General features: G+C 37.2%; 2 protein-coding genes across 20 annotated transcripts in view; one reads left to right on the top strand and one right to left on the bottom strand.

Moving 5' to 3' along the window:
- Window positions 1-13338, top strand: part of TASOR (transcription activation suppressor) — a 48502-nt gene extending 35164 nt beyond the window's left edge. For 3 of the 12 annotated variants that reach the window (XM_082414172.1, XM_082414170.1, XM_082414165.1), the window contains 8 exons: window positions 944-1003; window positions 4814-5742; window positions 8300-8422; window positions 9187-9346; window positions 9830-9938; window positions 11259-11437; window positions 11625-11789; window positions 12597-13338. In XM_082414172.1, coding sequence (XP_082270298.1) covers window positions 944-1003; window positions 4814-5742; window positions 8300-8422; window positions 9187-9346; window positions 9830-9938; window positions 11259-11437; window positions 11625-11789; window positions 12597-13129 — 2258 coding nt within the window. In that variant the 3' untranslated portion in view covers window positions 13130-13338. Of the gene's footprint in view, window positions 1-943; window positions 1004-4813; window positions 5743-8299; window positions 8423-9186; window positions 9347-9639; window positions 9726-9829; window positions 9939-11258; window positions 11438-11624; window positions 11790-12319; window positions 12543-12596 lie in introns of those variants that run through there. The other 9 variants (XM_082414171.1, XM_082414168.1, XM_082414166.1 and 6 more) reach the window with 9 other exon arrangements.
- Window positions 13062-25973, bottom strand: part of CCDC66 (coiled-coil domain containing 66) — a 51805-nt gene continuing 38893 nt past the window's right edge. For 7 of the 8 annotated variants that reach the window (XM_082414176.1, XM_082414177.1, XM_082414180.1 and 4 more), the window contains 5 exons: window positions 18195-18694; window positions 17535-17575; window positions 16487-16728; window positions 16130-16245; window positions 13062-14707 (listed from right to left, as the gene is read on the bottom strand). In XM_082414176.1, the coding sequence (XP_082270302.1) occupies window positions 14624-14707; window positions 16130-16245; window positions 16487-16728; window positions 17535-17575; window positions 18195-18694 (983 nt within the window). In that variant the 3' untranslated portion in view covers window positions 13062-14623. The remainder of the gene's footprint in view (window positions 14708-16129; window positions 16246-16486; window positions 16729-17534; window positions 17576-18194; window positions 18695-25973) is intronic. The other variant, XM_082414179.1, reaches the window with a different exon arrangement.

Genomic DNA, 25973 nt, shown 5'->3' with positions numbered 1-25973 from the left:
GAGATGAAATGAGGGTCTTTGGGCAGCCAATTAAATGCTATCTTCTCAAATTATTAAACTTCACAAGCTGTCGTCTAAGAAGTGGTCATGTTAAGGTTCATCTATTTGAAAGAAATTTGAGTTCTTAATATTGGATAATTCGAGAGAAATTCGATCATTGTAGAGAATGGCCTGAAATGATTACATGTAAATATCCCTAGAAAACTTATTGAACGATGAGGCAAGAATAGTTTAGCAGATGTTGAAAGATCATTTTGCAGTATTCTAATTTCTCTGTACAAACACATACACACACATATGCAGATACTGTTAATATTCCAAGTTCTTATTCATCTTCGTTAGCTAAGCATTTGGGGAAATATTTCCAGGGCACATCTTTTCCATTCTTAGATCTTTATTTAACCTTTAAAAAGAAAAAACAAACAGTTTTTGCTAGAAAGTCAACTGAAATATACTTTCTAGCTTGTGACCTAGAAGCTACTGAGACCTCCAAGGACTCTGCAAAGAATTTCTAAAACTTGATGAGTTTCCATGGGCTTCAGCACCATTCTCTACTTAGTACCTTATCAGAGAGGGCAAGAGGCCTAGAAGTGATCGTAGAGCGGCAGCTGGTACTCCTGACCTGGAGAAGTTGGCTTGAGTTGGAAAAACAGAATAAGGAAGTAGTCTGTACAAGGTGATTATCCTAACTTTCCTCATTTAGACACCTTCATAGCTGGTTTCAGAGCCATTTGAAGGCACAACATCTAGGTGTTGATATTCCATCATCACCAGAATGGAAAGGGAAGCAACTTCCCATTTCTTAATGACCCTTCAGGATTATTTTAGGCAGAAGAGGGAATACTTGAATTTGTTAGCATTTGGGGTTATCTGAAAGGTGCTTTAAAAGGTTGTCACCAGTACCTGAAGAGAGTCTACAAATCTAATGGATGCTTTCCCTCAGGAGGGAATGCAAGAAGCCCAGAAGACCAGCTGGGGAAACATGGTGAGAAACAAACACCAGGTGAGAAGGCTCTCTTTGCTTTTCCTCCCAATGTGCCCTTCTTCAGAATTGCTACTTGCAGTTCTGGTCCTCTATCTGGAGGGCATCAGTTTAAGTCTGTTAATTACAGAAAATTTGGACAATATCATATTTGTATTTAAATCATTAATTGATTTATATCAAATATTCTTATACAAAGAATGTATTCAAGGGAGTCACTGAATATTCATAGAGATTAAGTTTTTTTCACCTACAGTAGATTCTATCTGATATGATGACTTGGGAAGACCAGAATATTTTTCTTAATCCATTTCTACAGGACATCTTATGAGGAGCAGTCTTCAAGTTTCTCTTAAATTTAAAAAATACGAGGAGGTGAGGCCATGTATCTTTTAGGTACATTATTCCTAATCTTGAATTTTTTTGACTCAATTCTTCTTTTGCTAATTGTAAAGCTAATTTCTGCAGATAGTTTAAGAGATTAGGAAACTTTTGGATTCCAGAAACATTTATAGATTATTACTGATTAGCTAGTTGTAGTAGGTGCCTAGAAGACAGTCTCTTTTGTCTAAACTCAAGTCAATTCAGCATCCCTGCAGGTGGCCATAGGCAGATTCTTCTTGCTTGGAGTTTGGTCTGGGTCTTTTTTGTTTCCATTTCATTTTGTCTTACTCTTTCAGAAATCCTGTGTTGTTGTTTTTTTATTCAGAAGAAAAGCTAAATGACTAATTTTAGTAGATCTTTATGGTTATTCCTCTCTTTTGGGAATTAAAAAAAAGACTTTGAGTTAATAGTTTTCTTCAAGATGATCTTTGTCTCCTCCTAGGAAAAGACAATTGAAAGAAAACAAAGTGGGAAGAACAGATGTATTGATATGACATACAGGAAAGTGCATAAATCTTTAGTAGACAGCTTGATGAATTCTTAACATATGTAAACACTTAGGTGACCGCCACCCAAATCAAGATGTAGAACATTCTCAGTACCCCAGAAGGTCTTCTTCTGCATCCTCCCAGTCAGTATTCTCCCTGCCCCAAACCGTAACCACTAATCTGACTTCTCTTGCTATACATTAGTTTTTACCTACTCTTGAATTTAAGATAGATGGAACCTGCTACATATGTCCTCTTTTGGTTTTGGCTCTTTCACACAACAATATGTTGAAGATTCATGTAAGTTTTGCTTCTATCAGTGATTCTTTCTCATTGGGAGAATCAGGTATCTTGTTTATGCTTCATAATGCTCCATCAACATCTGCAGTCTTTATTTGGCATACCATCTTCATATTTTGTGGTTAAAAGTATAAAAATCCAAGTGATGCTACTTTTTGAGAACTCGCCACTCCCCTTGCATTTAAAAGTCAAAAGTACCACAATGCTTGAATGATAGTTAGTAGAAAACATGTATTATTATAGATATTGACATGTGTTTCTTTTAAATCATTTATTGAAGACATTTTTAAAATAATAAAGTTGTCCATCTTAATAATAAAAATTATATGGGGGAAATCTGTACAAAGTAAGATTAGATGGTGATCATTTGCATTTTCAAAGGGATTTGGTTTAGAGTTTTTTAATATGGAAAATTTCCCATGTGGATTTAAGTTATATTTCAGCTTAAAAACATTTCCTTCATCCATAGCACTTCAGGAATAAGCTTACTGGGGGACTTCCCTGGTGGTCCAGTGGTTAAGACTCCACACTTCCACTGCAGGGGGCACAGGTTCAATCCCTGGCTGGGGAACTAAGATCCCGCATGCCTCGTGGTGCAGTTATTTAAAAAAAAATTTTTTTTAGAAAAAAAAATTTAGGAATAAGTTTATTGGTCTCAACTATAGCTGAAATATTTGGGAGAATGTATTCAAGTATTTTTAATAATAAACCATTCAGAAGTTTTAAAATTACATGTGGTCCTCCCCAACTCATTTGTTTTACAAGATGCAAGTAAGACATTTTATTTGAATAAATCAGATATTTGACATGGTACCTAATTCAAGAAGTACAAAACTACTTCAAAATATAAGTCTTCCACCCCTAGGCCAGACACTTAGTTTCACCCCATTGATCAACCTCTGTTACAGATTTTATTTTTTCGTGGTTTTTTTTTTTTTTGGCCACGCTGCACAACTTGCAGGATCTTAGTTCCCCGACCAGGGATTGAACTTGAGCTCCAGCAGTAAGAGCGCCAAGTCCTAACCACTGGACCGCCAGGGAGTTCCCTGTTACAGATTTCTTATGTACTCATTCTGACATTTTATATGTGCACTAAACCCCATGTTGCAGATTTACGAAGGGCATTCAGTATTCCTGAATTATTTTATGGAAGTTGAATTTTCTGGTTTATCAATTTCATACAGTTGTAATTCTTACCTTGGTACATTGGATATTTTGCTCCCCTTCTCTTCTTTGATCTACAGACCTGCTGTATGGTCTTACCATGCTGACAGGTGCCTTTGCAGTACTTAATGGTTGCAGTGGTTCATGGTAACCACTGGGGTTGGTAGCAAAATGTTATAAACTAAATGCTGGTTAGGCTGTTTAAACCTTTAGAAAAGTGTGAGTGTAGGGAAAATCAAAACTGAATTTTTTGTAGAGGGGTTACACTGCTATACCTGGGTGTAGACTTGAATAGGGAGTTCACTATATCTTAAAAGTACTATATTTTTGAAAACTATACCTATGTGTGGACTTTCTGATCTAGAGGTAACATTTTATATACTACAACAGCAATTTGTTAGGGAATGTTGGCTAAGATTTAAGAAAAATTAGTACTTTTTTAAAGGATAAAATTGTGTAATATGAACTTGTAGGGAAAAATAATGAAATTTTGTTTTTTCGTGAAATAAAGTATTACTCTAAATTGCTGTTAAATGTATTTTCCCCATGTTTTTTAAAAAGGGATTTAGGGTTCCTGTTTTGAAGTGTAGTTTCAAGAACATACTGTGTTTGAATTTAGGATTTGTGAGTGGAAAAAAGTACGATCTTATGGATTGAGCTAGTTGTCAAGAATCACGGGTTATCGTAGTTTCATTAGCATCAGCTAGCTTGATGATCTCTTCATCTCATATGGGGTAATAGCTATTATGATTTCTCTTGGAATGATTTCCAAACAAAATAAAAATACTTAACAAAAGTGCTATCAAAAGTATTACTGTTAAGTTAATGCAGCTATGAAATGTGTTCTCTTTCTATATGACTGAGACTTTCTTTTCCTGATAAATTGAAGTCCCTAACATTGTAGCAAATCCACTAAGCAACCCCATATGTAAGAGCAAATCTGAAAACAGATAAAATTAATTATCCTAGATCCTGAATGCAACTCTTAACTTGACGACTTACTCCCACAGCATTTCAGCTTGGCATTCTTTCAGTTGCCTTACACTCAAAATTTTCCTATTAAGAGGGTATTACCATAGTGGACATTATTGGCAAAGAATACAGGGGTTGAGCAAGCCATTGCAACTGACCATTCTGCTTAAAGCATGTCTGTTAAAGTCAGATCTACAGAAAGGTAGGGAAGCAGAAATAAACAAGTGACTTAATTTGTATTGATGTTAAATTGGCCCTTGTTTGAATACTTCAAAAGGAATCAAAGAAAGTAACATTCAAACTTGTCACTCTAGCTATTGAAATACAAAGACCAGCCATAAGTAAGTAGGGCACATAGGAAATAGGTTCACACCATTATTTGAGGTTTTTATTCTACCTTCTGATGCATAGTTTGTTCTAAATATATACTTGACCTGGCATTTTTTTTCCTTATTTATGAGTTTGTATTTTCGGATGTTATTATTTTGGATTGCTTTTGTAATAATAAACTCTTCCCATATAGGTATGAAATCACCAGAAGAACAACTGGTGTGTCTGCCACCACAGGAGGCCTTTCCTAACGACCCTCGGGTAATAAGTAGACAGAGAAGTTCTGATTACCAGTTTCCATCCTCTCCATTTACAGACACACTAAAGGGCACCACTGAGGATGACGTGTTGACAGGTCAGGTGGTGACAGTGGAGGAGCAGTGTGTGCCAGCAGCAGAACCGCCTGCAATGAGTGAAACCACAGAAAGGACAGTGTTAGGAGAGTACAGTCTCTTTTCTAGGAAGATAGAAGAGATTCTGAAGCAGAAGAATGTTTCATATGTCAGCAGAATTTCCACACCTATCTTTTCAACACAAGAGAAGATGAAACGGTTTTCTGAGTTCATATATTCTAAGACTTCCAAAGCTGGTGTACAGGAGTTTGTAGATGGCTTGCATGAGAAACTAAATACTGTTATCAAAGCATCAGCCAAGGGTGGGAATTTGCCAGCAGTCAGTCCTAATGATTCTGGTACTAAGACAGCATTGAGTCCTTTGGGAAGGCATGTCATACCAGTTTCCTCAAGCGACTTCAACAATAAACACCTCCTTGAGCCACTTGGTAGTGATCCTGTGAAAGACACCAACTCTAATGAGCAGCATTCCTCTTCGACTTTGGGTTTAACTGAAGCAGAAGTGAACCAGCCACACCATGCCACAGAGCCAGTGGTGACTTCTGATCATACTGTACCTGGTCATACTGCCCGGGAACCAGTAGAAAAAGAAACAAAATCGCCCAGTGATGTAAACATTTCTGCCCAACCAGCTCTTTCAAATTTTATAAGCCAGTTAGAACCTGAAGTATTTAACAGTTTGGTTAAAATCATGAAAGATGTCCAGAAAAATACTGTGAAATTTTATATTCATGAAGAAGAGGAGAGTGTGCTCTGTAAAGAAATAAAGGTAACTAACTGAGAAGGTAATTGTAATGCTGTCTAAACTTCTCTTGTTGGCTCTGACCTCTATAAAATGGATTTTTGTTTGTTTTTAGGTGTTGACCATATTATTTTCATAATTTAATGCAGAGTGGAATAAAAGACTAGTAAGTTTAATTGAATTTAGAACTGGTGATCTAAATATCTTAGAATTTTTAATCTTGTTTTGGATAGTGTCATTTTAAAGACCAGTTGTATACATATTGCAGATACCTTTAAATTGTTGATTTAAAGATTTTCAATGTTTCTTACTGGGTTTTTAACAAAGGGGAGGGAAAGATGCAGAGAAATAAAGGAAGTTGTCAGTGTTTACCTCAGGGGGTTTTATCAATCAGGTAGAAAAAAAAAACTGTCCAGGATGACCTAATGATGATACCTTTTGGCATTTCTTGATGCCCTGGTCATGCCAGGTTTCCCAATAGCCCTTATTATCAAAAAACATGGTGATCCTGAAACACTTGCCCAATCATGAAAGATTCCTCCTTGCAAGGTATGTTTTTTGTACTGAAGCTATGGAGTAGACAGGCGTTTCAGGCATTTGGTTTAAAAAAATACACACATAGAGACAGGTATGTAAAATCTGTAACAATAGATACGTAATTTATGACACATGGGACAATTATATTAGTGGTTTAATGTTGCCAATTAGCATTCACTAAACTGTGTAGCATTTTAATTCCTTAAGGGAATGCCTTAGTTTTTAAAATAAATGCCTGCTCCTATTTATGGAATTTACTTATTACCATGATAAGTTTCTGCTTTTTTAGTTAGAGGAAGCAGAGGGGGCTATAAATAAGTGGCGTATAGCCAGAGTGGCCCAGAAACTCCATGCTTTGACATGTCCTGAGCCTTTGTCAGTTTGAGGATCTCTTTGACGTCAGCATGTTTCATGTGATGTGCTCATGAGGACGTGAAGAGCATGGAAATGGGGGCAGCAGAGTGCTCAGTGTGCTGCCTTTACCAATTCCCTGTAGTTTCTTAGGAGGATGAAACCAGACTTACCAGGAATTTCTTGGTTGCATTTTTGCCCGGTATGATTGAACATTGAGCTTCTCAACATTCTTCCACCCCCAGCAACATGCTTCCAGCTCTTTGGGGCATAGCTGCGTGGTGGTGTAGGGCTAGACGCGAGAGTGGGTTGGGCACAGTTCCCAGTGTGCTCACCGTTACTCCATCTCCTCCCACTGCGTTTTAAAAATTGATTGTAACACACTTGTGGGAAATGTGTTTACTTACGAATGGTGCTTTCAATCCATTCTGGCTTAGAATAGATCCTATTTCTGCTATTTATTTTATGTAGAAGAGGAAAAGGATGCTGTGTGTTTTATAAATATGATAGGAAATCAGATCAGAACTTTAATTCTTTTAATCAATATCCATTGGAAATTTTCTAGCAGAAATGTTACAGTATAGTACAGGACTTTATGAATAAAATTTTAAACTTCCTAAATATTTCTGGAGTCAAATTGATTTGTTACTTTATGAGTTAAACTGTCTTATTTAACACAAACTTGCATTTAAAATTTCTTAATGTAAAAAGACCAAAAATTGCAAGCAGGCCTATCAGACAGTAATTTACTTTTTCATAACTTGATTGTAAACTGCTCTGAGATTTGCCCAGAGGCTTTAGAAGTTAGAGCAAAATCAAACACTGTAGAAGATGCTTCTTTAGGGCTGCACAGAAACACCCTCTTTGGGTGTGACACTTGTAGACAGCTCTTGAAAGACTGGTTGTGAGGCAACCTTGGTTTAGATGTATGGTTATCTAACCAGCGTGCCAGCCTTGAGAAAATTAATCTGCTCCTGTATCTGTGAAATGAGGAATGTGACCTTCAGAATCCTGCAGTTTGCTTCAGAGTTCAGGATTCCCCCAGCAAGCAAAGAGAATTCTGCTGGGACTGGCTATCTTGTGTCCTTTGAAAGGTAGTACGGTGTCACCAGCATGGAAGGATGTGTTAGATGGGAGAGTGTTTTGTTTGAAGGTGTAAACTTGACAGGCATGGCTAATTAATATGTAAGTAACGCTGTACATATTGAAGCTCTGTATGAATGATCCTGGGGCTGTTGTGAGTTAAAGGAGCTACAGTAGTCGTAAAAGTGCTTTTTAACTCTGAAGGAGTATACTGGTAACACTGCTGCATATAATCAAGGGCCTGCTTCAAAAGGAAAGGAAAATGGGAGTGAGGGAGTGGTTAATGACTGAGCTCTGGATTGCCCAGAATAAGTAATAAGAGTTAAGAACCTGGGCCAATCCATTGCTTTTCTGGTTGTTACCCCAAGCTATAGCATTTACTTGGCTTTGACTGCATAGCATCATAACATCGCGACTGTGACCATTTAAGGTCTGAGCTTCAGAGTCTTCTCTAAGAGTGGACTTGATGATCTCTGAGGTCCCTAGTGTAAGGGCATCATTAATAGTGGTCTAGTAGTAGTTAAACTTAACCACTTTATCTTGCATTTCTCGTGTTAAATGGATGTTTGCAAAAAAGCTTTTAAATGTTGATTTAGTTTTTTTTCTTTAACAGGAATATCTTATCAAATTAGGCAATACAGAGTGTCATCCAGAACAGTTTTTGGAAAGAAGATCAAAATTAGATAAACTATTGATTATTATTCAAAATGAAGACATTGCAGGTTTCATTCACAAGGTAGACTGTTAAGTTGAATTCTTTACTTACTTTGGTTGTAAAAAATCCTTACTATCTTTGAGACTAAAGCTGTTTGTTTTTAAAATATCCTCATAAGCTTTAAAGGAGATAAAACTTCGAGGTTGGGAGGTTTAGGACTTGAGACCTAAACTACCCTCCGTGAATCAGCTCATGAGATTCATATTTATACCTCTGCAAAATTTTAAATTGTGGCATATCACAGATCTTACCTATTGCTTAAATAGTCAAGACTAAGAATACTGACTCCTTGAATGCCATTGGGTCTGCTGACTCTCTTTATATTGTTATCACCTTCATTTGTATGTCCTAGGTAAAACCTGTTTGTACCCCCCCTTTGCTGAAGCAGTCCCCCTTTCCCTTGGATTTGGAGGTACCCCGTCTAGTCTTAGGAGCCTATCTCAAGTCCTACTGCTCTTTGAAGTCTTTCCTGTTTCAGTCCGTAGGCTGTTGCCTCATTTGAATTCGGACTGTACTCAAAGGGCCAGGCAGGTTAGCATTTGTCATTCTCTGTTTCCAGGTCTCTTGTTAAGTGCCTCTTCCTTAGAGTGTTCTGTTCAAGGTAGATGCCCAGTACATAAATGTTGGTTTGTATATTTGGAAATAATGTTGGAAATATTGTTTTTGTGCTTGACTTTGCAGAGGCAACACACTAATATAGGTGAGCCATAGTACATCTCTTGTAGGTTACTTCACACTTGAGTCTGTCTGTCCTTATTTCTATTTTTATTTTGGTATTTAAATAGGTACCTGGCTTGGTGACTTTAAAGAAGCTTCCTTGTGTTAGTTTTGCTGGTGTTGATAGTTTGGATGATGTTAAAAATCACACATACAATGAGTTATTTGTATCTGGAGGTTTTATCGTTTCTGATGAATCCATTCTAAATCCAGAAGTAATCACAATTGGTAAGATTTATTTATTCTTTGTAGCATGTAACTTATGTCTTTTCAAGGTTTTTCTCATTAGTACTCACTCATACTTTTTTAATGTATTGTCCATTCTGCCAGTGACAGATAACTAGTACATTTCCATCATTTCTTTGAGCTTTTATTACCTCAGATTTCTTTCCCATTCTTTTACTCTTTACGAATAATTTCCTCTTAAGCCTGGTATAAAGCAGGGCTGTCTGCACCTACTTCACTTGGATTACTTTTGGTTTGTTATTGTTATCAACATGTTTTTGTTTTTGTGTGTGTAGATGTTATGTTCTTAGATCTCAAAGAGGATATATAGATCTGTCTCCCTTAGAGGGGAAAAAAGAGAAAGAAAATACTACATAGGAAAGTAGGTGTTCCTACATAATATCAACAAACACTTCTTCCTTAATTCAGTTGTGGAGTGGGTGACTTGTTTATTGAATTTAAAATGAACTTCATTATCTCTAACAGAGAACCTTAAAAATTTTTTGACATTCCTCGAAGAACTTAGTACTCCAGAAGGAAAATGGCAATGGAAAGTCCACTGTAAATTTCAGAAAAAACTAAAGGAACTGGGCAGGTAAGGTTTGAAAAATAACTATATATTGGTTGTTGATTTTAACATTGTGTTCACAGAATTTTGCTATTTTTTTATATGTTTGTAAATTATAGATGCTGCTCAGTTTTCACAGATGTCTTTTGCCAGCTGTAAGGGAATGTAGATACTGAATTATTCTAGCCTGTTTGAAAATGGTATTCTTGTTTATGTAGAGGTTTGCTGAAGTTCTAGTTATGTATAGAGATAAAATTGGTTTAAACTTTACCACTTGGGTTTAGAATAATAATCAAAACGGGATAATCAGCATTCTTTATTTTTTTATGGAGCTGTATATGCCAAGTAGATCAGGCCCTCTCCTAATTGTTAATCTAATAATATTACACATATGAGAGAAGGATTAATCTTGACATGATAAAGGGATCTATGATTAGGACATTCATTTATGTAATAAGTGATTTCTAACATGCCCAGAAGTCACTTCGCAAAACGTGATTCTTGGAGCACTAGTCCCTTGAGAGGCTCTGCAAATAACTATTGTAATCAGATGAGTTTGGGATACTATATCCTACTACTAGAGTCCATATAATGTACTTATTTACACATTTGAAGATCTGAGAAACTTTGTAGTTAAGGATCCTGTTTTACATTTTGTCAGTCAGCATTTCCGAAACCTAGACCACAAAACATTTTTTTCTTCTAATACCTATGATATTCCATGGGACACACTTAGGGAAATTCAGGCTTCAGTAATTTTAAATTATTTAACTTTTTATTGTATTTCATTTTTTAAAAACTTGTTTTATCTTCAAATCATGTGAAGGAGGCACTGGGGAAGTCTTATCTTTATATAACAGATAGCAATACTGAGGCCCGGAGGTATAACTTGTACAAATTAGTACTGTCATCTTTCTGACAATAGCCAGTAATTTCTACCACATGTTGCCTTGCATCTGGAAGTATAGAAATAGCTCAGAGCCATGTTATTTTTTGAAGGAAAGACTTATATTTTTTTGTCCTTTTACACCTTTCATTACAGTTCTAAATTAGTGAAGCTGAAGAGAAGTGTAATTTATTTAGTAAGTAAGAAGTTGAGATTTTTGTCTGAACTGAATAGCTGGCCCTCAGGCTTTGTACCCAGAGAAAGCCCCTGGAGTTACCCGTGGGTTGCACAATTCCTGCTCTCCCTCTACTAAGAAGCACCTGTACATCAGGCCGGGAGCTAAGCGGTGCAGTTGTCGTTAGTTGTCTCAATTGAGAAATTATGGCTTTAATTTCAAGTGAAAACGTCCATACTAAATTTTAGAAATGCAGATACAGATACTGAACTACTTAATTTCACAGATTGAATGCTAAAGCTCTGAGTCTGTTGACCCTTCTGAATATCTATCAGAAAAAACATCTGGTTGAAATTTTGTCATACCACAACTGTGATTCACAAACTCGGAATGCTCCGGAATTGGATTGCCTTATCAGACTTCAGGCTCAAAACATACAACAACGACACATAGTCTTTTTAACAGGTAAAGAGAGTGAGTGCTCTTAAGCTTTCTACTGTGAATACAGGAATGTGTATGAAAGGATTTTGTGGGACTGTGTTGGGTGTTTCTGAAAATGTGGAGGAAAGGATTTTGTGAGGGCTGGAGGCAGGCATTATCATTTTATATAAGTGTTTTATACTCAACTTTTTCTTTTTTTTTTTCAATTTAGAAAAGAGTATCAAGATGCTTTCCAGTTATACTGATAATGGAATAGTGGTTGCGACTGCTGAAGACTTTATGCAAAACTTTAAAAATCTTGTGGGCTATCACAACTCAATCACAGAAGAAAACCTTCCTTTGCTTGGTGCTAATGAGAATCTTGAGTCACAGTCAGGTAACTTTTCAGTAGTTCTCATTTTCTTTAAGGCAGACAGAAAAAGAATGGTTTTGCTTTGATATCATATAATGAAATGCTAATTTTGAAACTGCTCACCTCAGTGTAAACTCAGCTTCAGGGGAAATGTCTCAAGGCATTTATCATTCTTTTACTTAGCATACACAAAATCTGCTCATTTATTATACTGTAGTCAATATAAACTGTTCGAGTTAATGTAGACTGCATACTATAGAGTAGGCATTTTCTTTTTGAGGGTATGTAAGCTTTATTGGCTTCTGTTGTGAATTAAAGCAGTTTAATTACAAGGTAGTAGAGATATCCATAGCTTTAGTCTTTTGTGAGATGGCCTCTGCTTTGGTTCCAGGTTTTATGTAAAATGAAAGATGTACTTTTGTTTCTGAGGAAAAGCAGAGATGTTCGAACATTTGGTACAGCTAACCAGTTTAGTAGTAATCCAATGAAGCTAGATGTCAGAATTTTTATTTTATATTTGTCTTGTCGAATACTGAATTACCGTATAACTTTAGATGCTGTTTTGACATTAACCCCTTTGGAGCTGGGAGTTGGGATTTCCCAACATTAAACGTGAACACATTTCGCAGAAGCTTTTAGCATCGGATTATCTGGACATTCACACCTAGTGTGAGTGTTGTGACTAAGTGAACTTGTGGCAGAAGACCAAGCTTTAAGGGATTGTGGACTTGCAGACCCTGACGCATTATATTGTGTGAGTAGTGTATAATTTTAAAACTTAAACAAATTGTGTATTTCAATAGAGGAGGACTTTTTGTTTTTTAAATGTAGCTCTTTTAGAAAACGATGAAAAGGACGAAGAGGATATGTCTCTGGATTCAGGGGATGAAATCTCACACATAGAAGTATGCAGCAATTTTCATTCAGAAATATTGGAGAAAGAGACCAAAGGATCACGTGGAACAGATCAAAAAAAGAATATTCAAATTGAGTTGCAAACGTCTCTTGACTTGCAAAAAAGTTTATTAGAAGAGAAGACTTATCAAATTGATTCTGAAGAGAGAGCTTCTATTGATATAGTATGCTCTGAAGGAGAGAACAGTAATTCAGCTGAACAGGATTCATATAGCAACTTTCAGGTTTATCACAGTCAATTAAATATGTCCCATCAGTTTAGTCATTTTAATGTTCTCACTCATCAGACATTTTTGGGGACACCATATGCCCTTTCATCAAGTCAGTCTCAAGAAAGTGAAAATTACTTTTTATCTGCTTATACTCAAAACTTGGATAGACAGAAAACTCCATCTCCATTAAGTTGGTGGAAAAGTGATTGTTCCAGGCCGTTTTCAAAAGAGAAATAATTAATTACAGTAACTTTTTTTTTTTAAGTAGGTTGTTGTTATGGACTTTTTCTGTTTCTTAAAAGTGACTTAACAATTTATATTTCATTCTCTAAACAAAAGGTTTCTTTTCCTTTCGCAAATGTTTTTTTCCCTCTTATTTAAATCATGATGGCCTGTAACAGTTGAAGCATCTGAAAATTGAAATAAATATATATATTTTTAACATATATTGTACTTGAATGATCTCATATTGGCACTTTTAAGTTTTACACTTACTTATATGTCATCTGTACTTTGGCTTCAAATTGAAGCCTGTTTTATATATAAAACTAGATAGTTGCAAAAGGATAGTGAACAATAATGGCTTTACTTTTTTTCCCTCCTCTAATGTCAGATGATCCCAGCTACTTTTGCTGAAATGACATTATCAACTAATGCATTTATTTTAAGCTTTTTGTATAGTGTTTTTACACAGGTATAAGCCAGTGATGTTAATATTTACAGGATTTTGGCTCTCAATACCTCAAGATTTATTGAACAAAGCCATTTCATTTAGATGATAAAACTATGTACATATAGGACTTAGGACTTAACACCAGGCAGCATTATTTTTTATTTTTAGACTTAACCATGTAAAATCACCTGTTGCTAAAATTTTGGTCAAACTTTTATTTGAGAATATTTGATAATTACAATTTTCAGTGCTTGTGTGGTCCTTGACTTAAACAAAAACCTATCTATCTTTTGAAATATGAAACTGAATTTGGTTATTAAAGGCATTAAACAATTTGAAACAAACTTTGCTATAGATTTTTAAATTGTTAGAAAAATGTAAGTATATTTTTCAGGTGGTAAGCACTTAAGTGCTATATACTAAAGCTAACTTTTTAAATTCCCAGATAAAAGTACATGGTGAAGATAAATTTTAAATCCATATGTATTGCTAATTAACTGCCTCTCCATTACTAATACAAGCTTTTGTAAATGTTTTTGAAAACTGTGGTTTCTACAATAAAAGAAGTCATTAAAAAAAAACAAACACTTAAAAAAATTTCCACGTAAGCCTAAACTGAATCTGGGCTACTTTAGTAAAAGTAAGTATGTCAGACCTTCCTTTGGCGCCTCAAAAGAACTTTGAGTTCTACTCTTTAAAATCTTTTTATAGAGCAAAATATGTAAGTGGTATTTTAATTAATAAGCTACATGTAAAAAGTGTGGAAGAACACTGTAAACTCCAGACTCTGTTAAGGTAAGTAGATAAATACCCACATTGTGATGAGTAGAAAAAAAATTTTTTTTTTTTAACTACTAAGCTTTTTTACAAAAGTGTCTTGTTTTATTGTTTTTAAAAATATATATATACACACAGCATTTTACTACATAATGTACAAGTTTTAAATAAGCATTTTAAAAAGAAATCTAGGCTATTTGATAAATACAGTTAAGCAACAACCAACCACATTTTTATAATTTGGAAGACAAAGCAAATGTAAAGGATTTGATTTTCTACATTTAAAATGAACTAAAATTCTCTTCTTGATTTGCAGCTAAAGGCATGAGATTAGTTTCCAACTCTCTTTGCTTCTGGAGAAGGCCCTGAAATCACATTGATATGTTAGTACGGTGTGCAGCAGAGGGGCAAATTATTCCTATTTTACCTTTCTGTCTTGTTGTTAATCCAGAACTATATTTACTTTGAAAACACGTATTATGCTCAGTTACTTGGCCATAGCTTAAACTTTATCTTTGTCATGTTTAACTCAAAAATTTTCAATTTTTACACCAGACTTTCTCACTTGGATACTGTGCAGCTATCACACATTTGTAAGATTATATTTTTAGCCATACAACCAATAGAAATGACCTTTCTTAAAACCGTGTCTCCTAACTGTGGGACTGAACACCACCTCTTTCCTTTTCCCCAGATGCTCTTAAAATGGTCATGAGTCTCCCTTTAACATCCAGTGTTTATCCTGACTGCATTAACCTTAGTGGCTAGTACAAGGCCCTGCTGAAGTAAGATACGGTCACTATATAGGTGAAGGTGTATGTACATCACATTCCTTTCTCTTAGGCTCACAACTTTTGTCTCTACTAAGCTAGAATATGCCTTGTCACTTTAAAAAGGGATTTATGTAAAATCTTCACTGTGTGAATTACCAAGCTTGAGTTACAAAATTCAATCCGCATCTAACCAAAGCTACAGCATTTAAAAAACTAAAGGACACTTTATAATCCTGGGTTAGTGGGGGTGATTTTCTAGTTCTACAGAAAGAATTGTTTAAGCAACACTTGAATCAACAATTTGAAAAGCAGGAGGCATTCATAAATGACTGGACATGGAAAAGGGTACTCATAAAAACTACAGTTTATTTTCCCCAAATACACAAAGTATACTGTGAATCAAAGCTAATCGCAAAACCAGTTTTGCAAGTCTTTTTTTTTTTTTTTAAGGCCAGCTGGTAGAGAACAGTTATAGCCTTAAATATTGGATGTGTTACCTGATTTTATTTTTATCTGAGCAGGATAATGAGTCACAACTGGTCTGGGAGAAAAAGTAGTCTGGTAAGATTATACATGTAATTTCACACTGAGTTATATTACTCTTTGGGACTTGTGTCAAGTTCTACTCCAGACACGGCCAACACGTTCATTTAAAAAAATGTGAACTGCATTACTAAGAATTAAAGCATAACTGTATTTATTTTCTGCCTTTGGTTTTAGGGCCTTATTGACCATACTTTGCCATTTCAAATGTATGCATTTTTCATTCAATAAAGTTGTCTTAATATTCAAAATGTCTCATGATTCCATGCTGGAAAGAAACAGTCTTAGAGATGGCAATGTGAAAGAAATAGAAGGAAAGTTGTGTTTTTTAAAAAAGAATCAGCACCTGTACATTAAACTGACATGTGGCGAAGTCACGTTAAGTCATGTAACCAACGATGCTTAGTAAAACTGGTAAACACAGCCCTCCACCAGAAAATGGTCACATCCACACTTTGGAAGAGCTCATACCTGTCTCAGTTCTGACAGTCCCTTAAGGATTGCTTGCTGTCGATCCCTGTTTTTCACCAAGTTAGGATTAAGAAGTGGATCCCTGAGATGGTCAAAAAGCTGTTCTTGGTCACAGTCTGAAGCCAGATAAAAATGACAAAATTCAAATACATTTATAATAATATGAAATAGCCCTATGCTATAACATTCTATGGATTCATTAATAAATTTATATCCTAGGAAAGCACCAAGTAAAATTTAAGTAATAAATATTCAATAAAAATTTTAATAATTGCCTCTGAAAGAGAGAAATTCTTACTACCTCTCCTGGGGCAATTTGGATTTTTAATTGGGGGGGGTACACTTATATTTACTTACCATGTGGATTTTGGTACTGAGGATCCTGGGTTAAAGGCCTAGACAATGGTGCATCTGGATCAAGGTAATAGATCTCATTGGTTCGGACATAGGGAATAAAATGAAATGGTTCAGAAAACCCAGGTGATAATTCTGTTTGACTATCTCCTGAGATCAGATTCTCTCTTTCATAAGTACTGTTTTTTAGTGTCTGAGTTTGCTGCGTTCTGTTCTTCACTGCCGGAACTGGTGGTGATTGAGACCTGTATTTTTCCAAAAAGCACAATAAGGGACTTCTTAAAAAGCATGAATGAAAAATTGTGTATTTTATTTTAGATTAAGCATATTCTATTCTTTAATCACATTTCAATTTATTCTAAATGTACCTATAACACCTTTAGGAACACTATATGTAAGAGGCTTGAGTTCTATGATACCATTTCCTAAAACAGGGCAACAAAATGGGATTAATTTGGGGTTTACTAGTACTTGCTGAGGATATATATATGCTAGAACAGGGAGAAAAATTTACTAGCTTGTGAGGATCAATGCTACCTAATTTAAACCTAATGTTTCTCCTTAGATAATTCACCATAAAATAATATACTTACTGCCTAAACTAAACTTGCTATTAGAGCCACATTCAGAGACAGTTTAAACCAGCTGGTTCGTGCACAAAAGCAGAGAATAAAAATTCTAACAATTTTAAATCTCCCATTGGTTAATTTCTCATTATCCCTACCAGTCATTTATTCCCTCCCCCCTCAATCCAAGCAGAACGTCTATTCCACTGCTGACATATCTGGAAAATCAAAACTGTTAAAGTCTGAAGATAACAAAATGTCACCCACATTCCTGCTCAGGATGCCTAGGTCCAGTCCAATTTGGACCTTCAAATTCTAGGTAAAATGCCGACACCCTTTCCCTTAAACCTCTACTCACCTGAAGTCACAAACCTTCCTGTTACTGTCTTCACAGACATGCATACATGCTTCATCTCACCTATATCTTGAGCAAGTACTTTATATCACACAGAAAGCACTAAGTAGCTATGGAATCCATAACATACCTTTCCTTGCTGAAAGAATTAATTCTCCGAGGTTCTTCTTCCTAAGTGATAGACAGGAGTTAACAGTGTTTCCATACGTCCCCACAAATGTTTTTAGTGGTTACTTGTTGAAATAATCTGAGGATAATATTTGAGTAACATATACTGGATAATAGGATAGGAGAGGCTTGGTATTTCTCCAGAGTCAGAGAAACCAATCCAGTAATTCCTGACCTTGTAAATTATCCTGTCTATATGGACTATAAACAAGAGTTTTGAATGGGTATCTGAATAAAGAATAGCATTAATCTATACAGGGTTTAAGTGTAAACTTTTTCTGTAAAGGACAGATAGTAAACACTTGGCTTTGTGAGCCATGTGGTCTCTGTTGCAACTACTCTAAACTCTTCTTGCAGCATGAAGCCAGCCACAGACAATAGGTAAAAAAATGAGCATGGCTGTATTCCTAAAAAACTTTATTTGCAAAAGCAGGCAGCAAGATGGATTTGCCCATTGGCCATAGTTTGTTGACCCCTGGTGTAAATAAACTACAGCAAATTTCTAGAACTCTTATTCAGACCCAGAATAGCCTTGTCAAAACATGCATGTGTGGAACTATATTCTCATTCTAAAAACTTCAATACATGCTTTAAAATATTTTTTAAGACAGAAGAGCTTTACCTTTTTGACTAGCTGCCACCTGAAACCTGGTTCAGTTTCTTCATGAGATGAATGAAGAACATCTGGTGAAGTGACTCTATTTTGAGAAAGGTGTCCAGGATTATTTCTTTCTACCAAATGAAGCAGTTCCATCTGCCTTCTTACTCTTTTTTCTTCTCTCAGCTTTTGAAGCTGTTTAGGGTACTTTTCTGATGCTGGAATATACCGTCTCAGTGGTTTATTTATATTCCAATCAGGCCTTTTAGGACACTTCTTCATATGTTTTGTTTGTTTCTCTGTTCTTGTGAACTGATTACACTGGTCATTATACCAACTGTTTTCTTTTTCTAAGTTGGCTCCGTTATCATGATTTACTAGTTCTTGCTTGTTCTTCTTAGTGTTAAACTGTTCATTAAATTCTGCAGGAATCTCAGGAGATGAACAGTTTATAACAGTTTCCCTCTCTATTACCGATCCACAGCGTGATTCTATGTTGGTAAATATTCCTGCATTTAAGTCATCTAAAAAAAAGTTTCAGATGAATAATTTTTAAAAAATTGTGGTAAAACATACATAATGCAAAATTTACCATTTTAACCATTTTTTCCAAAGGCATTAAAACTGCCCTCTAAAACTTTGGTTTGAAAATTGAAAAAAAAAAATTCTATACCCACTAAAACAACTCCCCATCCCCCGCTTCCTGCCAGCTTGTAGCAACCACCATACTACTTTGTCTCTATGGTTGTCTCTTTTTGTGACTTATTTCTGTTAGCAAAATGTCCTCAAAGTTCATCCAAGTTGTAGCATGTGTAAGAATATCCTCCTTTTTAAGGCTGAATACGCACACACATACCATAAAACATTCCACTGTATGTATATACCACATTTTTGTTTATCCATTCATCTGTCAAGGGACACTTGGGTTGCCTCCACCTTTGGGCTATTCTTCAAGACCTTACTTTTTTCAGTTCTTCTGACTACACCCAGAAGTGGAATCGCCAGACCATATGGTAATTATAAATTTTCTGAGGAAATGCCATTCTGTTTTCTTTAGCAGCTGCACCATTTTACATTCCCACCAACAATGCACAAGGGTTCCAATTTCCCTAAATCTTCCATTAAACCAGTTTTAAGTGTACAATTCAGTGGCACCAAGCACACTCATGATGCCACACAATTCCAGACCCCATCATCACCTCAAGCAGAAACCCTGCACCCACTAAGCAGTAACTCCCCATTCCACCCTCCTTCCCAACCCTCAGCAACTTCCACTCTACTTTCCACTTCTGATTTGTCCACCCAACCCTAAATTCCTTACACCAGTGGAACTATACAATATTTGTGTCTCCCTGCACAACTGCCCCCTCCCCTCACGTCCAGCTTATTCCACTCAGCGTAATGCCTTCAAGGATCACTTCAAGCTACAGCACACATCAGAACTTCAGATGATTCACTCTTTTTTTATTTTATTTTTGGCTGCGTTGGGTCTTCGTTGCGGCGCATGGGCTTTCTCTAGTGACGAGTTGGAGCTACTCTTCGTTGCGGTAGTCGGCTTCTCACGGTGGTGGCTTCTCTTGTTGCGGAGCACGGGGTCTAGGTGTGCCGGCTTCAGTAGTTGTGGCACATGGGCTCAGCAGTTGTGGCTCGTGGGCTCCAGAGCGCAGGCTCAGTAGTTGCAGCACATGGGCCCAGCTGCTCTGCGGCATGTGGGATCTTCCCGGAGCAAGGCTCGAACCTGTGTCCCCCGCACTGGCAGGGTGGATTCTTAACCACTGTGCCACCAGGGAAGTCCTCATGTACTTTTTTAATGTCTGTATCTCATATACCATCATGCTATGCCTCCAGGCCATCCCTGAATCACATACAACCTTTTACTTTTTTCCATTTTGAAAACAGGAAAAGTTCACCATTCGAACAAGACATCTAAAATCTTAAAATTTATATAATGTTCATGATTATATATGTATGTGTTCAGCTATCACAACAATTGAGCAACAAAATTACTTTGTTGCTCAAAAGGCTTTTTTTCACATATGATTAAAATTTTAAATTCACAATTAGCTAATGAAAGGTCTGGGTTGCCCATTAAAAAAAAAAAGTCCAATTATTGCTGTAAGTTTGTTATTCCAGACTAGAGCTGCTCCAGGACTAATCCTACTAAGGCTGCCCAGCCTACATCATTTTCATACTGGATATCCTTTTTTGCCACTCTACACCCACTTTACACCTTTCTCTCCCCTGCTCTCTGCCCTAGCAGGCTGACTGGTAAGAACCTTATCAATGGGTTCCTGGGTCCTCTGGCTTCTGTTTCTGTCAAGAGTGTTCATATGCAGATTATAGGAAAGGAAAAGAGTGAATTCAGGATACTTATCCCACTGGCTCATTCCCTGTGAGCTGACCTCAGGCTGACTCTGTCCCTTTACCAAAGGTTCCCCTCAAAGTTATCTCTATACAATGCTTGTCTTCTAGGTTCTGGTAACAGGTCAGTTGCTACTAGCACCAGAGTCAAAGCACTATTGCTGTATTCCCTCACAGCCACTCCTTTGAAAATACTCTTTTTAAATAAGCCATCTTTAATTATTCTACTTTGGGACCCTGACTGATTAAATTCCCTTAGAGTCACCCAGTGATAATATACATAATTTCACAGTCTTAAAGACCTAGTTTGACTTCCTCTCTTTTTTTTTTTGTTTAGTTTGACTTCCTCTTAAGTGATGTGTAGGATTTATATAATTTTGTTATTTATCTGGACATAGAAAAGGGACCAAACCACATTCTTCAAGCTTACGAGCAAACTATAAAAAAAGTTTTGTTTTTTTAATAAACTAAACAGGTTGCTTTACCCCACTTCCCTTTTCAAATTCCCTTCTACCTTCCTGTCGTATTATGTAATTTGGTGTTGTATTGAAGATCTAAAATTAACTGGCAGAAATAGAGGTATGTTAGAGGATGGATTTCCATTAAGACATTCTGGGCTTGGGGCTCAGTACTAGCCAACTCCAGAGTAGCTTTTTGATATTTCTAAAGGAACATTAATATTATCTCCTAACTTACGGCCAGCCAAATTGGTTTTTGTCTCTTTTTAAGTTACCAAGGGATCCCCAAGACCACAAATAACTGACAGGAGGGTCCATTGGTAATTAGTTTAAAAACTGAAGGTCTGGTTCAAGGTGGTGACCTAGGAAGATCCTGAACTCGCCTCCTACGGACACACTTGAACCTATAGTGACATAGGGAACAATTTCCTCTGAAAAAAACCTAAAGAACTGGCTGGGCGACTCCTACACATTGCGCAAGTGTGTAGACGCACACCATCAAAGCAGGTGGGAGAGGCTGAGACACAGTCAAGTCATAAACCCCACCCCTGTACTGCAACCCACAATTGGGAGGGAACTCAAAACCCAGAGCTTTTCCCCAAGGAGTTAAGGGTTTGAACCCCACATTGGGTACTCCCACTTTTAAGATCTGCACAGAACAGATAATCCCCCAAAACATATAGCACTGAAAACCAATGTGGCTCATGTCCACAAGACCCACAAAGCTATAGCAGAAGGGAGAAACAGCTTTGAAAGGGCTCACTTACCCCAGGGCCCAGTGCAGAGGCAGCTGATTACACCCAAATGTGAAAGAGGCTCATTTAAAAATATGTTGAAGCGTTGGCCCAAGGGGCAGGAATGTAACTTAACACATCTAGGGGCAGGAATGTAACTTAACACATCTAGGGGCAGGAATGTAACTTAACACATCTAGGGGCTTGCTGGAATACTCTTGGGATGGGAGTGGGGATGAGGATGGTGGGCACCACCTGTTTTTTTTTTTTAAAAAAAAACCACTAGGCCTTTTATTCCCACCTTGCCGTCCCCACCCCAGCTGTTACACTGCCCCCCGCCCAACTTCAACATGTACAACAAACCCTCAGCAAACATCATTCTCAATGGTGAAAAACTGAAAGCATTTCCTCTAAGATCAGGAACAAGACAAAGATGTCAACTCTCGCCACTTTATTCAACATAGTTTTGGAAGTCCGAGCCATGGCAATCAGAGAAGAAAAAGAAATAAAAGGAATACAAATTGGAAAAGAAGAAGTAAAACTGTCACTGTTCGCAGATGACATGACACTATACACAGAAAATACTAAAGATGCCACCGGTAAACTACTAGAGCTAATCAATGAATCTGGTAAAGCTGAAGGATACAAAATTAATACACAGAAATCTCTTGCATTCCTATACACTAACAACGAAAGAGCAGAAAGAGAAATTAAGGAAACAATCCCATTTACCATTGCAACAAAAAGAATAAAATACCTAGGAATAAACCTACCTAGGGAGACAAAAGACCTGTATGCAGAAAACTATAAGACACTGATGAAAGAAATTAAAGATGACACCAACAAATGGAGAGAGATACCATGTTCTTGGATTGGAAGAAACAATATTGTGAAAATGATTATACTACCCAAAGCAATCTACAGATTCAGTGCAATCCCTATCAAATTACCAATGGCATTTTTCACAGAATTAGAACAAAAAATTTCACAATTTGTATGGAAACACAAAAGACCCCACACAGCCAAAGCAATCTGCAAAAAGAAAAATGGAGCTAGAAGAATCAGGCTGCCCGACTTCAGACTATACTACAAAGCTACAGTAATCAAGACAGTATGGTACTGGCACAAAAACAGAAATATAGATCAATGGTACAGGATAGAAAGCCCAGAGATAAACCCATGCACCTATGGTCACCTAATCTATGACAAAGGAGGCAAGGATATACAATGGAGAAAAGACAGTCTCCTTAATAAGTAGTGCTGCGAAAACTGGACAGCTACATGTAAAAGAATGAAATTAGAACATTCTCTAACACCATACACAAAAATAAACTCAAAATGGATTAAAGACCAGACACTATAAAATTCTTAGTGGAAAACATAGGCAGAACACTCTTTGACATAAATCACAGCAAGATCTTTTTTGACCCACCTCCTAGAGTAATGAAAATAAAAACAAAAATAAACAAATGGGACCTAATTAAACTTCAAAGTTTTTGCACAGCAAAGGAAACTATAAAGAGGAAAAGACAACCCTCAGAATGGGAGAAAATATTTGCAAACGAAGCAACTGACACAGGATTAATGTCCAAAATATACAAACAGCTCATGCAGCTCAATATCAAAAAAAAAACAACCCAATCCAAAAATGGGCGGAAGACCTAAATAGACATTTTTCTCCAAAGAAAACATACAGATGGCCAAGAGGCATATGAGAAGATGCTCAACATCACTAATCCTTAGAGAAATGCAAATCAAAACTACAATGAGGTGTCACCTCACACCAGTCAGAATGGCCATCATCAAAAAATCTACAAACAATAAATGCTGGAGAGGGTGTGGAGAAAAGGGAACCAACCCTTTTACACTGTTGGTGGGAATGTAAACTGATACAGCCACTGTGGAGAACAGTATGGAGGTTCCTTAAAAAACTAAAACTAGAACTACCATATGACCCAGCAATCCCACTACTGGGCATATACCCTGAGAAAACTGTAATTCAAAAAGACACATGGGACTTCCCTGGTGGCACAGTGGTTAAGAACCCTCCTGCCAATGCAGGGGACACAGGTTCAAGCCCTGGTCCGGGAAGATCCCACATGCTGTGGAGCAACTAAGCCCGTGTGCCACAACTATTGAGTCTGTGCTCTAAAGCCCGCGAGCCACACTACTGAAGCCCGCGTGCCTAGAGCCCATGTTCTGCAACAAGAAAAGCCACTGCAATGAGAAGCCCGTGCACCACAATGAAGAGTAGCTCCCATCGCCGCAACCAGAGAAAGCCCACGCACAGCAACGAAGACCCAACGCAGCCAAAAATAAATAAAAAAATACATGTTTAAAAACAAAACAAAAAGACACATGTACCCCAATGTTCACTGCAGCACTATTTACAATAGCCAGGTCATGGAAACAGCCTAAATGTCCACTGACAGATGAATCGATAAAGAAGATGTGGTACATATATACAATGGAATATTACTCAGCCATAAAAAGGAACAAAATTGGGTCATTTGTAGAGATGTGGATGGACCTAGAGTCTGTCATACAGAGTGTGAAGTTAAGTCAGAAAGAGAAAAACAAATATCGTATATTAATGCATATATGTGGAATCTAGAAAAATAGTACCGATGAACCTATTCCCAGAGGAGGAATAGAGACATAGATGTAGAGAATGGATGTGTGGACACAGGGTGGGGAAGGGGAGGGTGGGATGAATTGGGAGATTAGGTTTGACATAAATACACTACCATGTGTAAAACAGATAGCTAGTTGGAACCTGCGGTATAGCACAGGGAGCTCAGCTTGGTGCTTTGTGATGACCTAAATGGGCCGGATGTGGGGGCAGGGGAGGGAGGTCCAAGAGGAGGGGATATATGTATACACATAGCTGATTCACTTTGTTGTACAACAAAGTGTACAATATTCACTTCGTTGTATATTGTAAAGCAATTATACTCCAATAAAATAAATATATAAAGTGATAGCTCATAAATTGGCTTTTATGCAGTTTTGGACTATTCCAAGGATTACAAAAGCTTGAACTCAAGACAGGCTCTCCTCACCGAAATGAAGCAGTGGGATGAACTCACCTTGCAGTGACAGTTTAAAAATTTAAGTCAAGTTCCTCCAAAGTTTTAAAGTCAGCAGGTGAAAAATACCTTAGATAAGTTTGAAATAAGGAATACCTTACATTGTACTGTAAGTGTTTATTATATAAGAATGAATAAAAATGAGGTGGGAGAAGTACAGGTAGATGCATACTAAGAACTACTGCCATTTTGAATACTAGCCAAAACTATTTTCCTTACAGATGTTTCTGTAAGAATTTTCTCTAAGCACTCTGTAATTTTAAGAAGTACTTTAATAAATGTTGTTTATACTCAAAAAAATATAAATAAATAAAATTTAAAAAATTAAAAAACACTAAGCCTTTTATTACCAACTTGCTGCCCCTGCCCCGCTGTTACACTCCCCACCCCCAGCTTCAAACGGGTGGGGGGGAGGGTGGGGGGAGGTACCATCTTCACACTCACCCTCTGCCTTGCTATAGCTGGTGCACGCCATCTTCACCCGCTCCCTTTATCCCATTTCAGAGTGCGAGTATCTCCTGAAGGGGAACTTTTACATGCATCTGGTGCCCTGGTTTTTGCAGCTGTTGCCCAGTGGATGCCCCCTGATGGCCTGGCTCTGGAGGCAGGGGTTGGGGGGGGGAAGGGCGGGTCACATTCCTGGGTCCCATGAAACTGTTAACAATCAGAGAAACAGTTCTTGGCAGATTATCACCCCCAGGGCACTGCATGGATAGCAGGCTGAAACAAACCCCAGTCTTTCTGAGAAAGATTCCTATTTGCTTCTCCAAAAGGTTTGGCCTTAAGGGTAGGCTTCTAGTTTGGTACACATCTAGGGGCCTACGGACAAGCTCTCAGGGAATGGAAACCGTTAGATGCAATCTTTGCATTATTTCTCTGCCTTACTCCAGCCTTCCAGTATTTCCCAAAAAGCTTATACCCTTGCAAGGTGCCCCAATTATTGCAGCTGCCACCAGGGGACACTTCTACATCACCTGGTTATAGTGGCCCAGCGCTTATGCTTACAGGACTGTAACCAATGGAGAAAGAGTTCTTAAACAGCTACTACTGCCAGGGCACAGCAAAAGAAAACAGATGCAGGAGTTTAGTCTCTCTGTGAAAGAAGCCTATTAGCTTATCATAGCTACAGCCTGAGGGGAAGGCTCCTAATTAAACACATAT

This window comes from Balaenoptera physalus, assembly GCF_965194825.1.
Source record: "Balaenoptera physalus genome assembly, chromosome: 11".
Taxonomy (NCBI): Eukaryota; Metazoa; Chordata; class Mammalia; order Artiodactyla; family Balaenopteridae; genus Balaenoptera; species Balaenoptera physalus.
Note: the sequence above shows the minus strand (reverse complement) of the source record. Positions and strands in the feature narration are given on the sequence as shown.